General features: G+C 49.0%; 1 protein-coding gene and 1 non-coding gene across 3 annotated transcripts in view; one reads left to right on the top strand and one right to left on the bottom strand.

Annotated features, from left to right (window-relative positions):
* Positions 1 to 14807, top strand: part of LOC140410419 (solute carrier family 35 member F3-like) — a 260016-nt gene that overhangs the window by 146856 nt on the left and 98353 nt on the right. For both annotated transcript variants that reach the window (XM_072498491.1, XM_072498490.1), the window contains exon 3: positions 10440 to 10812. In XM_072498491.1, coding sequence (XP_072354592.1) covers positions 10440 to 10812 — 373 coding nt within the window. The remainder of the gene's footprint in view (positions 1 to 10439; positions 10813 to 14807) is intronic.
* On the bottom strand, positions 2051 to 2123 carry trnae-uuc (transfer RNA glutamic acid (anticodon UUC)). Its single transcript has one exon. It is a non-coding gene; the product is annotated as a tRNA-Glu (tRNA).

Raw genomic sequence — 14807 nt, 5'->3', positions numbered from 1 at the left:
AGAGACCCAGAGCTAGACCTGGGTTCGAATCCCACCACGGCAGATGGTGAAATCCAAATTCAATAAAAACATCTGGATTTAAAAGTAAAGATGACCATTGCCCTTTCGGCAAGGAAATCCGGTCTGACCTACTTGTGACTCCAGACCAACACCAAATGCTCTCTGAAACTAAAGGTAGGCAATAAATGCGTGTAAAAAGAATGAAAATAAACGTACATTAAGGTGAAGTAGTATGATGTGAATGTGTAACACTGATACACGTGTCACACTAATATTAACAGTTATTGAAGATGGCCATTGTTGCATGTGTAGAACCATTGTATGTTCTAACATGTAGAGACCTGCTTCCCACGGTGGGAGCAAGCCTAGTCTTTCCAGCTTACCTATTGTCCTTTGCTGTCCAAAGGAAACAACATGGACATGGAATCACTCCCCAAGCAGTTCTTACTTGTTCATTTTTCTCTCAGTCTGTGGTGGACATTCCACATTTCCGGAGGTTTGCGTTCCAGGGGTTCCTTGAACCTTAATTTCAGCCTGCCTTCCAGGCAGCGTCCAAGTTTAAGTTGTGAATACATCACCGCCTTAGGGATTTTATTCCTACATGTCCATCTTAGCTGACTCTGATAATGAATCCTTCAATTCCAGCCATTTCTGCTCTTTGAAGTACCTCAGTGTTGGGCACTTTGTCTCCCATTTGATGCCCATGATGTTCTGAACAGATTTCATGTGGAACCTGCTCAAGTGATTAATATGTCTGGAGTAGGTCGTCCATCTTTCACAGATATATAGGAGGGTAGTTATTACCACAGCTTTGTAAACTGCATATTTTATTGTAAGTTTGATACCTTCATTCCTCCACAGTGTCTTGCATAAATGCCAAATGCTGAATTTACCCTGACAATTCTAGTTGCCACCTCCCGGCCAATATCAACATTTCCGAAGATTGTGTGTTTGAGGATGAGTGATGTTACCTACAACCTTCAGGGTTGTGTCATTGATGGCTATGATAGGTGGGGTGTAATCAGAATTCGCTGGAGTAACTGTCTTCCTTAAGCTGTTGGTTAGTTCGTAGAGTCATCAGTCTCATTAGAAAATCTGTCCATGATCCCTTGAAGACCCTGCTCCGAGTGTGACACAAGGACACGGAATTCCCATCTCATCTGATACCTTTGTTGAGGATTTCAGTCATCTCAGTTCAAAGAGATTATCATCTGTTCAGAATTGGATATATTTTCTATCAACCCTGTAATACTGTAGTACTAATGTGCAACAATATAAACATAAAACACTGGAATATAGACGTCTAACATTGTGGTTAACATGTAGCAATTACACAAATATGTGTTCCACTGTTATTCACATGTTGTCTCAGTGAGTTGCTGCAGTGCCTCAGTGGTGGAGGGAGTGAATGTTTAAAGTGGTGGATGGGGTGTGCCATGGGATGTCCTGGATGGTGTTGAGCTCCTTGAATGTTGTTGGATCTTCACTCATCCAGGCAAGTGGAAAGTATTCTGTCAATCTTCTGACTTGTGCCTTACAAACATAGAACATAAAGTGCAGAAGGAGGCCATTCGGCCCATCGCGTCTGCACCGACCCACTTAAGCCCTCACTTCCACCCTATCCCCGTAACCCAATAACCCGTCCTAAACTTTTTGGACACTAAGGGCAATTTATCATGGCCAATCCACCTAATCTGGACGTCTTTGGACTGTGGGAGGAAACCGGAGCACCCGGAGGAAACCCACGCAGACACGGGGAGAACGTGCAGACTCCGCACAGACAGTGACCCAAGCTGGGTATCGAACCTGGGACCCTGGAGCTGTGAAGCCACAGTGCTAATCACTTGTGCTTCCGTGCTGCCCAAAAGAGTTTAGATGAGACCTTCAACCGCCGTGGAACGCTGAGGCGACGGACCTTGTGTTGGAAAATGGGATTGGAACAGACGGGGATTTGATGGGCAGCAGAGATGCAATGGGCCGATGGGCTTCTTTCCCAGCAGATTAAGTCGATGAGTTCACGTCGGCATCAATCATTGGGATTTAAAAGTATCACCCGAACAGGGCCTTGAACCCCGGACCCTCAGATTGAAAGTCTGATGCCCTACTGACTGAGCTATCCGGGCTCTGAATGCCTTGTAGGTGGTGGACAGGCTTTGGGGAGTCAGGTACTGAGTCATACACTGCAGGCTACCCAACTGCTGGCCTGCTCTTGTAGCCAAAGTATTTTTATGGCTGGTTCACTTACATTTCTGGTCAATGATAATGTAATGTTGATCATGTAATGGGGAATTTGATGGTAATGCTGTAGAATGTCAATAGGAGATGGTTAGATCCTCTCTTGTAGGAGATGGTCATTGCCTGGCACTTCTGTAGCAAGAATGTTATGTGCCATTTGTCAGCCCAAGTCTGGATATTGCCCAGGTCTTGCTGCATTTGGACATGGACTGCTTCATTGTCTGAGGAGTCATAAATGGTGCTGAACATTGTGCACTTCTGACCTTATGATGGAAGAAAGGCGATTGATGAAGCAACTGAAGATGGTTGGGCCTAGGGCACTGTCCTGGGAGTGAGGTGATTTACCTCCAACAACCATGACCAAATTCCTTTGTGCCAGGTATGACTCCAACCAGTGGAGAGTTTTCTCCCTGATTCCCATTGACTCCAGTTTAGCTAGGGCTCCTTGATGCCATACAAATGCTGCCTTGATGTCAAGGGCAGTTACTCTCACCTCACATCCGGCATTCAGCGCTTTTGTCCTCGGAGCTATGTTGACAGAACATGTTCCACACATTAACAGTTACATAGATTAGTATCAGTGTTTCCTTCAGCCGTTTCTTGATATCGCATAGAGTGCGTCAAAATGACTGGAGACTGACATCTGTGATGCTGGGGACCTCTGGAAGGGGCCGAGATGGATCATCCACTCTGGCTGAAGATTGTTGTAAATGCAACAGCCTTGTCTTTTGCACTGATGTGCTGGCCTCCTCCATCATTGAGAAAGGGGTAATTTGTGGAGCTTCTTCCTTCAGTGAGTTGTGTAATTGTCCACCACCATTCATGACTGGATGAAGGAGGGTCATGATCTAATCCATTGGTGGGATCACTTAGCTCTGTCTATTGCGTGCTGCTTCCGCTGTTTATCATACATGTAATCAAGTGTTGTAGCTTCAACAGGCTGGCATCTCATGTTGCACTGTTAGCAACATGTGTAACACAGTCCTATCATAAGTGATAACATTTATATCAAATGTTGATGATACTAACTTGTGACTCTGGTGCTAACAGGTGTAAAATGTTCCTGTTAATGTGCAACGCTGATAACTGTGTAACTATGGAACATAGGTTAATATTAAGGGTACATGGGATGGTGGCTCGGACAGGGGTTAATAATAATAATATTATAATCTTTATTAGTGTCACAAGTAGGTTTACATTAACACTGCAATGAAGTTACTGTGAGAATCCCCTTGTCGCCACACTACGGCACCTGTTTGGGTACACTGAGGGACAATTCAGAATGTCCAATTCCCCTAACAAGCATGTCTTTTGGGACTTGTGGGAGGAAACCGGAGCATCCGGAAGAAACCCACGCAGACACTGGGAGAACGTGCAGATTCCGAACAGACCCAAGCCGGGAATCGAACCTGGGACCCTGGCACTGTGAAGCAACAGTGCTACCGTGCCGCCCCAATAGGGGGAAATTTAGCGTGGCCAATCCACCTACCCTGCAAATCTTTGGGTTTGGGGGTGAGACCCACACAGGCACGGGGAGAACGTGCAGATTCCGAACAGACCCAAGCCGGGAATCGAACCTGGGACCCTGGCACTGTGAAGCAACAGTGCTACCGTGCCGCCCCAATAGGGGGAAATTTAGCGTGGCCAATCCACCTACCCTGCAAATCTTTGGGTTTGGGGGTGAGACCCACACAGGCACGGGGAGAATGTGCAAACTGTACACGGACAATGACCCGGGACCGGGATCAAACCCGGCTCCTCCACGCTGCGAGGCAGCTGTGCTAACCACTGCACCACCGTGCCGCTATAATGTTAAGATATCGTTAAGTGGCTCAGAGTTTGGTTTGGTGCTCAGCCAGGGGTTAATGTTCAGTGGCCAGAGTATGAATGTATTTGTGACTGGAAGCCTCTTCCTAATTCCTAATATATGCACAGCTACAGCTAGGAAAGACTTTACGGGTGGCACAGTGGTTAGCACTGCTGCCTCACAGCTCCAGGGACTCGGGTTCAATTCCGGACTCGGGTGACTGTCTGTGTGGAGTCTGCATGTTCTCCCCGTGTCGGCGTGGGTTTCCTCCGGGTGTTCCGGTTTCCTCCCACAGTCCAAAGATGTACGGGGTAGGTGGTTGGCCATGCTAAATTGTCCCTCAGTATCCAGGGATGTGAAGGTTAGGTTATGGGATTGCAGGGATAGGGTGGGACATGGATTGATGCAGACTCGATGGGCCGAATGGCCTCCTTCTGCACTGTAGGGTTTCTATGGTTCTATGTTCTGACAACGCAACTCCGAGTTCTGTCTGGCTGATATTGAGACTCAGACTGTATTCTGAAAACATGGTTTTCAACAACAGCTTCCAGTTATATAGTGCTTTTAACATATTAATATACATGGTAACACACATGGCAACAAGAACAACAATTCATACTACGTGTGAAGACAGTGCTGGCTGGTTGACAAAAGGACTCTGATTGGTAGCGTAATTGCCATGGAGAACTTGCCATGGCGCACAGGAGTCCATAGTTGGATGAGCACAGAAGATTATAGGACTACAGGAGGTGAGAGGGAGAGTTGTAGGGGCTGGAGGAGGTTACAGAGAGAGGGAGGGTTGTAGGGGCTGGAGGAGGTTACAGAGAGAGGGAGGGTTGTAGGGGCTAGAGGAGGTTACAGAGAGGGAGGGTTGTAGGGGCTGGAGGAGGTTACAGAGAGAGGGAGGGTTGTAGGGGCTGGAGGAGGTTATAGAGAGAGGGTGGGTTGTAGGGGCTGGAGGAGGTTATAGAGAGAGGGAGGGTTGTAGGGGCAGGAGGAGGTTACAGAGAGAGGGAGGGTTGTAGGGGCTGGAGGAGGTAACAGAGAGGAGGGTTGTAGGAGCTGGAGGAGGTTATGGAGAGGGGGAGGGTTGGAGGGGCTGGAGGAGGTTACGGAGAGAGGGAGGGTTGTAGGGGCTGGAGGAGGTTACAGAGAGGGAGGGTTGTAGGGGCTGGAGGAGGTTACAGAGAGAGGGAGGGTTGTAGTGGCTGGAGGAGGTTACAGAGCGAGGGAGAGTTGTAGGGGCTGGAGGAGGTTATAGAGAGAGGGTGGGTTGTAGGGGGTGGAGGAGGTTACAGAGAGAGGGAGGGTTGTAGGGGCTGGAGGAGGTAAAAGAGAGAAGGAGGGTTGTAGGGGCTGGAGGAGGTTAGAGAGAGGGAGGGTTGTAGGGGCTGGAGAGAGCAGGAGAGTCTCCCCGCAGTAAAAAGTCTCCATTAGGAAGCTCTTGTACATGTTCCATGCCAATCCCTCTCCTCGCTTTGAGGGATAGCTGGGGAGGTTCCAACTGTGGAGAGATTTGAAAACCCTGCCCAACTGGGAGCCAGTGTCATCAATGAGCAAAGAATGATATCGAACAGGACTTGGTGCAAGTTAGGTTACAAGCGGTAGAGTTTGGATGAGTTCAGCTTCAGTGAGGTGAAAATGGACACCAGCATGAGAGCTTTCGAATAATCAAGAGCTACCATTGGCATGGATGAGGGCTTCCACAGGAGATAAGCCAAGACAGGGACAGAGATGGGTAATGTGACAGCACTGCAGGCTGCAGTCTTTGTAATGGGCTAGATGTAGGGTTGGCCGCTCCTCTCTGTTGCAAACTGTCTGGTTCACCCTCGGGCTATGCCCTCAAAGGAGATGCCCTCCTCTTCCTCCCCCTATCCAACCCTCCTTCTCTTCCTCCTCCCCTTCTCTACCTCCTCTTCTTCCCTCTCCTCCTCCCATCTCTTTCTCTCCACCTCACTCTTTCCCGCCTCCCCTTCCCCCTTCTCCCCTCCCCTCCTCTTATACTCTTGCATCTCTCCCTGCTCTGTGTTGATCCCTGCTCTCATGTCTGGTGTGTGATTTGACTCCAGGCTCTGGCAGTATTGATTCTTGCTGACTCAGTCCATCCTGTTTTGTGCCCAATGTGTTTAAGCTCCTGCCGATGATTCACTGGCGTTATGTAAGAGGAACCATCAATAACCACTGGACCAAGAGCAGCAAAAGAAATAATAAGCTGCAGTAGGTGGCGTCCCTGTGAGAAATATCTTTCACGCCTCACATGCACTTTTCTTTCCAGACATAAACAAAATACCAGAGAGGCGAGCTTCACATGAGTTGCAGAAATCAGCATTAACCGGCAGCTCCAACCCTCCGGGAGGAGTTAGTGGACTGTTGAACCCGGGTGACGGAGACAGTTGTTGGGTTATTCACTCTCGGAGATTGCCAGCCAACCTGAATGGACAGAGAGGCAAGCACGTCAGCCCTGAGAGAGTACAGCCCAGGCCAGCCTGACACCACCCAATGTGGTCTCCGCTATATCGGAGAGACCAAACGCAGACTGGGTGATCGCTTTACTGAGCATCTTTGCTCTGTGCGCATTCAGGACCCTGACCGTCCTGTTGCTTGCCATTTTAACAAAAGACCCTGCTCCCATGCCCATATGTCTGTCCCTGGCCTGCTGCAATGTTCCAGTGAAGCACAACGCAAACTGGAGAAACAACATCTCATCTTCCGGTTAGGCTCGCTACAGCCTTCCGGCCTGAACATCGAATTCAACAACTTCAGATGATTAGCTCTACCCCACCTCGACCCATTTGTTTTCATTTCATTTTAACTGTCTTTTACCGTTTCTTTCTTAATATACATTTAATTCCTCCCCCTCAATCTTATCCACCTTTCCTTCACCTTTAGAACAAAGAACAAAGAAAAGTACAGCACAGGAACAGGCCCTTCGGCCCTCCAAGCCCGTGCCGACCATGCTGCCTGTCTAAACTAAAATCTTCTACACTTCCTGGGACCGTATCCCTCTATTCCCATCCTATTCATGTATTTGTCAAGATGCCCCTTAAATGTCACTATCGTCCCTGCTTCCACCACCTCCTCCGGCAGTGCGTTCCAGGCACCCACTACCCTCTTGTGTAAAAAACTTGCCCCGTACATCTCTAAACCTTGCCCCTCGCACCTTAAACCTATGCCCCCTAGTAATTGACCCCTCTACCCCGGGGAAAAGCCTCTGACTATCCACTCTGTCTCTACCCCTCATAATTTTGTAGACCTCTATCAGGTCGCCCCTCAACTTTCGTCGTTCCAGTGAGAACAAACAAAGTTTATTCAACCTCTCCTCATAGCTAATGCCCTCCATACCAGGCAACATCCTGGTAAATCTCTTTTGCACCCTCTCTAAAGCCTCCACATCCTTCTGGTAGTGTGGCGACCAGAATTGAACACGATACTCCAAGTGTGGCCTAACTAAGGTTCTATACAGCTGCAACATGACTTGCCAATTCTTATACTCAATGCCCCGGCCAATGAAGGCAAGCATGCCGTATGCCTTCTTGATTACCTTCTCCACCTGTGTTGCCCCTTTCAGTGACCTGTGGACCTTTACACCTAGATCTCTTTGACTTTCAATACTCTTGAGGGTTCTACCATTCACTGTATATTCCCTACCTGCATTAGACCTTCCAAAATGCATTACCTCACATTTGTCCGGATTAAACCCAATCTGCCATCTCTCCGCCCAAGTCTCCAAATGATCTAAATCCTGCTGTATCCTCTGACAGTCCTCATCGCTATCCGCAATTCCACCAACCTTTGTGTCGTCGTCTGCAAATTTTCTAATCAGACCAGTTACATTTTCCTCCAAATCATTTATATATACTACGAACAGCAAAGTCCCAGCACTGATCCCTGCGGAACACCACTAGTCACAGCCCTCCAATTTGAAAAGCATCCTTCCATTGCCTTCTATGACCTCGCCAGTTTCTGTATCCACCTTGCCAGCTCACCCCTGATCCCGTGTGACTTCACCTTTTGTACTAGTCTACCATGAGGGACCTTGTCAAAGGCCTCACTGAAGTCCATATAGACAACATCCACTGCCCAACCTGCATCAATCATCTTTGTGACCTCTTTGAAAAACTCTATCAAGTTAGTGAGACACAACCTCCCCTTCACAAAACCATGCTGCCTCTCACTAATACGTCCATTTGCTTCCAAATGGGAGTTGATCCTGTCTCGAAGAATTCTCTCCAGTAATTTCCCTACCACTGACGTAAGGCTCACCGACCTGTAGTTCCCTGGATTATCCTTGCTACCCTTCTTAAACAGAGGAACAACATTGGCTATTCTCCAGTCCTCCGGGACATCACCTGAGGACAGTGAGGATCCAAAGATTTCTGTCAAACCGAGTTTCTCCTCTTTGCTTCCCATTTCCCCTCCCCCACATCTACAGTTCATGATGTTAGTTTTCCTGCTGTTTGACCTTTCACATCTTTGTCCTCTCGGGGGACTGCCATTAGCACTCTTTTCCCTTGCTTTCTGTGGCCATTAGCACCCGGTTTCCCTGGGTTTCTGTGGCTATGACTCATCATTCATTCTCGCTCCACAGTATAAATATTTCCCACTATCTCTGTTAGCTTTGACAAAGAGTCATCGGACTCGAAACGTTCGCTCTTTTCTCTCCCTCCAGATGCTGCCAGACCTGCTGAGGTTTTCCAGCATTTACTCTTTGGTTTCAGCCTGACACCACGGTGGGCCTTATCACTGTGTCAGTTTGTGCTCTGTGCCTGGAGTCCGGGAGGGTGTTTGGGTTGGTGTGGAGTTCTCGACAAGCCCTGGGTCGGAGGAGAGCCCTCGTGTCTCTGAGACCAGTGTCCATGGATTCACACTCCGGAGTCTTGAACCTGCAGTTCAGGCTGACTGCCCCAGTGCCAGCGCTGAGGGACAGCTGCACTGTCATGGCTGCCATCTTTCGGATGAGGCCTTAAGCCGAGGCCCACTCAGGCAGATGTAAGCGATCCCATGGCACTATTTTGAAGAAGAATTCTCCCCAGATGCCCTGGCCAATATTTATCCCACAGCCAGCATTGCTGAAACAGATTATCTGTTTAATTGTTGCCTGTGGGATCTTGCTGTGCACAATTTGGCTGCCTTCTTTCTCATTTTGGAATGGACGGATTTTTCCTCCACAGAGTCCTTAAGAGTTTTATTTTCATCTGTGATCGTGTAATTTCCCTGGTAGTAGGATGCAGCACAAGTGATAGCAGAGGCTTCGTACAAACACTGCACCTTGTGTCTATGGTATGAGAGAGATCCCAGACATTCAATATGAAATTCACAGCAGTAAGGGCTGTCTGTTCCTCTGCTGCAACCAGGAAATGTGCTCAGAATGTTGCACAATGTTACATCCTCATCTCCAGCCCCTACAAACCTCCCTCTTTCCCTGACCTCCTCCAGCCCCTACAAATCTCCCTCTCTCTATAGCCTCCCCCAGCCCCTAATACCTCCCTCTCTTCGAAGCTCCTCCAGCCCCTACAACCTTCCCTCTTTCTCTGACCTCCCCCAGCCCCTACAACCTCCCTCTCTCCGTAACCTCCTCCAGTCCTACAATCCTCCCTCTCTCTCTAACCTCCTCCAGCACCTACAACAGCAAGGATGAGAGATAAATTATGGCCATGACACCAGTGATACCACCCCTGCTCTTGTTCTAGTAGTGCAGTGGGATCTTTAACACGAGAGCTGAGCAGATGCAGCCTCAGTTTAAGAACATATCCAAAAGCCAGTTTCTCTGACAGTGCAGCACTCCCTGAGTTGGGCAGCACGGTAGCACAGTGGTTAGCACAGTTGCTTCACAGCTATAGGGCCCCAGGTTCGATTCCTGGCTTGGGTCACTGTCTGTGCGGAATCTGCACATCCTCCCCGTGTGTGCGTGGGTTTCCTCCGGGTGCTCCGGTTTCCTCCCACAGTCCAAAGATGTGCAGGTTAGGTGGATTGGCCATGCTCAATTGCCCTTAGTGTCCAAAAAGGCTAGGTGTGGTTATGGGGATAGGGTGAAGGTGTGGGGTGTTCTTTCCAAGGGCCGGTACAGACACGATGGGCCGAATGGCCTCGTTCTGCACTGTAAATTCTATGTCTATGCCTACTGCAGCTGGCTTGAATAAACATGATTGATTGGAGGGGAGAATGTTACTGACTGAAGAGTGGTGAACACAAGGTGGCCATGTTGAACCTCCCACTTCAAAATCTCAGAAAGGAGCATGTGCAAATGACAGGGAGCACGGACAGTGAACGCTTAGGGAATGCTGCCGTAGTTTATCCCTCCTGCCATTTGAGCGGACGTCCCTGCTGGAGATTTGTGCGGTGTCTCCCCGCGATTGGTTGTGTGGATTGTGCTGACCTTTGACCTCTTACTCCACAGGAGATGAGCGCCCGGCGGAAGCAAGCGGGGGTGGGGGCGGGGCAGGGTCCTCCCGGACAGAGGCCGAGGCACGTGGAGAGGCCGGAGCAGGAGGAGGAGCAGCAAGGCGTTTGGGATGGAGAGTTTGCTGCCGCCCATGCCACTTCTCTGTCGGGCAGCTGAAGAAAGCCCTGTGGGGGTCGGCGGTGGTCCTCAGCGTCTGTTCATCCTGGGCGGGCATCAGCCAGCTGGCCAAGATCACCTTCAGGACCTTTGACGCGCCCTTTGCCATAACGTGGTTTGCCACCTCCTGGAATGTGCTCTTCTTCCTGTTATACTATGCTGGTCATGCCTGGAGTTCGGAGGAGAAACAGTCACCACTGCAGCGATTCCGGTAAGCAGCTGTTACTATAAGATGTCCGTGTTGAACGGGGATGGAGGAGGGACATTTGACCCACTCACACTTGGGGATGACAGGTATCATGGTTCAGTGGTGAGCTCTCTCGCCTTTGAGTCAGAAGGTCATGAGGTCAAGTCCCACCTCATTGACTTGAGCCCAATATCTACTCTTGAGACTCCCAGTGAAGGAGTGCTGCATTGTCACAAGTGCTTTTTCTCAAATGAGACACTAAACTGTCTGCCCCTCTCAGGTGGACATAAAACTTCCCAAGGCACCATTGGAAGGACAGCGTAGGAGCTTTCCCTCGGCTAATACTGATCCCTCAATCACCGTCCCCGAACAATACCTCATTCTTCCTGTCGCCGTCACGTTTTGTTTGTGGGAGCTTGCTGTGCACAAATTGGCTGCCATTTTTCCCTACATTATCACAGTGGTTACCCGGCAAAATGTACTTCACTGGCAGTGTAGGGCTTTGCGATGTCCTGAGGGATGAGAAGGGCAAGAACAGAGAATGTTGGGTAAACGCAGCCTGGCAGCATTACCTGGATGTTGCCAGACCTGTTGAGATTTTCCAGCATTCTCTGTTCCTGTTTCAGATTCCAGGATCCACAGTATTTCCGATATAAAGGCACATTGTTATTGGCGGGCAGGATTGCAACGTTCAGTCCTTCGCACACTGACAACCGATTGGCTTTGTGCTTGAGACACACAATCTCATCTGTTTGGAAAATCTTCGTGTTCACCATCAGACCCAAAACAATTTTCCTGCTTAAAACTGGGAATTGCTTCCTTGCCCTGTGTTCTGGTTATTATTGTGCTTTTACAGTTAGTGACAATTTGATCACTGGGACATTGTGTACTTAACGCACACATGCACATTTTGTACTGGTGTAAAAATGGAAACGGGCTTTGTAGTTAATTTCTCCACCGCGGTGACACTATTCGCCTCCGGATTCTGTCCTGCTCTTGTTCCCAGTTTACTGGGAGAATTCAGTTCCCTGTCAATCTCCTAACCATGGCAATGCTGGGTGGGGGTCAGGGTGGCAGCTGTTTCGCTTTCCCCAATATTGGGTGAGCTTCTGTTAAAGGTACATTCCTGAATTGCGTCAGAGAAAGGTCTCGCTTCCAAGCCGATCACTAACACCTTCCAATACTGCTGTATCTGTTGCCCATCCCTAATTTCCCTTGTAAAGATAGTGGTGAGCCAACGTCTCGAATTGCTGCAGTCCACAGTGCTGTTGGGGAGGGAGTTCCAGGATCTTGACCGAGTGACAAATAAATGAGTGTCTATACCCTTCAGGAGGCATAAAACAAGACAGGATAAGAAAGGCCTGTATTTCTCCTGTTCACATCCTCAGGATGTCCCAGTGTGCTTTACAGTGAATAAGGTACTTTCTGAAGTGTAGTCACTGATGTGATGTAGGAAATGTGGCTGCCAGTTTACACACAGCAAGATCCCTTTTGTGAGGGCCATGAAAAATCCAGCACGAGTTTGATGAATCAATCAGAAAGTAACTTTATTTACACCAATATGTACACAATACCAGAAGTTCCCTACTGGTTCCCTGTCTCTAGTAGGCACCACTTTGGCCAGCTCAATTTATACAGCTGCACTGCAAATGATTGCACCCCCCCTTATTGGGGGGGAGTTCATATTCCCCAAGAAACATGGGGTAACCAATTGTCCTCAGCCAATAGGATCTGGGAAGGTTATAACAATCCCACAGTGTAATAATGACCAGGTAACCTGTCTGTCGATATTGATTGAGGGATAAATATTGGCCAGGGCACCAGGAGACCTCTCCCACGTTCTCCTTCAAAATAGTCATGTGGGATCTTCGACAGCCAACTGATAAAAGCAGACAGGGCCTCACTTTAATTGCTCATCAAAAAGACAACAAACTCTGACAGTGCAGCGCTCCCTCAGTACTGCGCTGGAATGTCAGCCTGGATTATGTATTCAAGTCTCTGTAGTTGGGTTCGAATGCACCACTTTTATGCCTCAATGAGATTTGGATGCACCAGCCTCCAAACTGAGACTTTGAAAGAAGAGTAGAATAGAATAATAGTCCTGTTGAGGCTGGAGTAGTGGGTCACCGCCCTCGTCATCAGCTGTCTTGCCTGTGGCCAGGAGGAGTTTCCAGCTTTGTCCAGGGCTGGCCAGAAGGTCCATCAGGTGGGCCTAGCTGGTATTCAGGGTAGAGGCTCCTATGGTTCCATTACAGTCAGCATCTGCCAGGGTGGAGGAGGGAACCCGGAGGCATTTACTCATTTCGTCTCTGTATTGTGTTTTAGTGAGGTGGCAGGAGGAGATACAAGGGGTGGGCAGCACGGTAGCACAGTGGTTAGCACAATTACTTCACAGCTCCAGGGTTCCAGGTCCGATTCCGGCTTGGGTCACTGTCTGTGCGGAGTCTGTACGTTCTCCCCGTGTGTGCGTGGGTTTCCTCCGGGTGCTCCGGTTTCCTCCCACAGTCCAAAGATGTGCAGGTTAGGTGGATTGGCCATGCTAAATTGCCCTTAGTGCTGGGTGGGGTTACTGGGTTATGGGGATAGGGTGGAGGTGTGGGCTTGTGTAGGGTGCTCTTTCCAAGGGCCGGTGCAGACTCAATGGGCCGAATGGCCTCCTCCTGCCATGTAAATTCCCCGAATGGCCTCCTTCTGCCATGAATTAAAAGGAGCTGCTTTTAAAGTCTGCACTACATGGGATATTTATAACTCCCTCAGCATTGAACTGCTGTTGATGCTGGGATGGCATAAGGGGAGACGATGATGTAGTGGTGTTTGTCACTGGACTGAGAGCCCAAACAAAGCTTTAGGGGACTCGGGCTCGAATCCCACCATGGCAGAATTCAAAATAACCCACCAATCCAATGTCGATTGTCGGAAAAACCCGTCTGGTCCACCATTGTCCTTTCCAGAAGGAAATCTCATCCTCACCTAGTCTGGCCTACATGTGACTCCAGACCCACAGCAATGTGATTGACTCTTAAATGCCCTCTGAAACAGCCAAAATAGCCAAGGGAAATTAGGGCTGGGCAATAAATGCTGGCGCAGACACAAATGCCTAAATCCCATGAATTTTTTTAAAAACTGAAGGTCATCGACCAGTGTGTTTGCTGAGAAATTAGATTCATTTTCTCTTTTTTTTAATAAACATTTTATTGAGGTATTGTTGGTATTATAACAACAACTCAATAAACAATGAACATGAAACTATAAACATAGTGCAAAAGCCATCTCCCTCCCTTACAGATCCCACCTTTATTAACCCCCTAATCTAAGCTAAACTAACCCCCTTCTGCTGACGATTAATTTTCTGCGAAGAAGTCGACGAACGGTTGCCACCTCCGGGCGAACCCTGACAGTGACCCTCTCAAGGCGAACTTGATTTTCTCCAAACAGAGAAAGCTAGCCATGTCCAATAGCCAGGTCTCCGACTTCGGGGGCTTTGAGTCCCTCCCAGCTAATAGTATCCGTCTCCGGGCTACCAGGGAAGCAAAGGCCAGAACATCTGCCTCTTTCTCTTCCTGGATTCCCGGGTCTTCCGACACCCTTAAAATCGCCACCTCTGGACTCAGTGCCACCCTTGTTTTTAACACCGTGGACATGACATCTGCAAACCCCTGTCAAAATCCCCTAAGCTTTGGGCATGTCCAAAACATGTGAACGTGATTCGCTGGTCCTCCCGCGCATTTTGTGCACCTGTCCTCCACCCCAAAGAATCTGCTCATCCGGGCCACTGTCAAGTGAGCCCGGTGAACGACCTTAAATTGTATCAGGCTGAGCCTGGCACATGTTGCGGACGGGTTGACTCGACTCAACGCATCCGCCCATAGACCATCCTCTATCTCACCTCCCAGCTCCTCCTCTCACTTGCGCCTCGGTCTGCGTCTCCTCTGACCCCATAAATTCCTTGTAGATGTCAGAGACGCTCCCTTCTCCTAACCACCCTCTGTAAACTACCCTGTCCTGAATCCCCCTTAGCG

The sequence above is a fragment of the Scyliorhinus torazame genome, chromosome 4 (genome assembly GCF_047496885.1).
Source record: "Scyliorhinus torazame isolate Kashiwa2021f chromosome 4, sScyTor2.1, whole genome shotgun sequence".
Taxonomy (NCBI): domain Eukaryota; kingdom Metazoa; phylum Chordata; class Chondrichthyes; order Carcharhiniformes; family Scyliorhinidae; genus Scyliorhinus; species Scyliorhinus torazame.
Note: the sequence above shows the minus strand (reverse complement) of the source record. Positions and strands in the feature narration are given on the sequence as shown.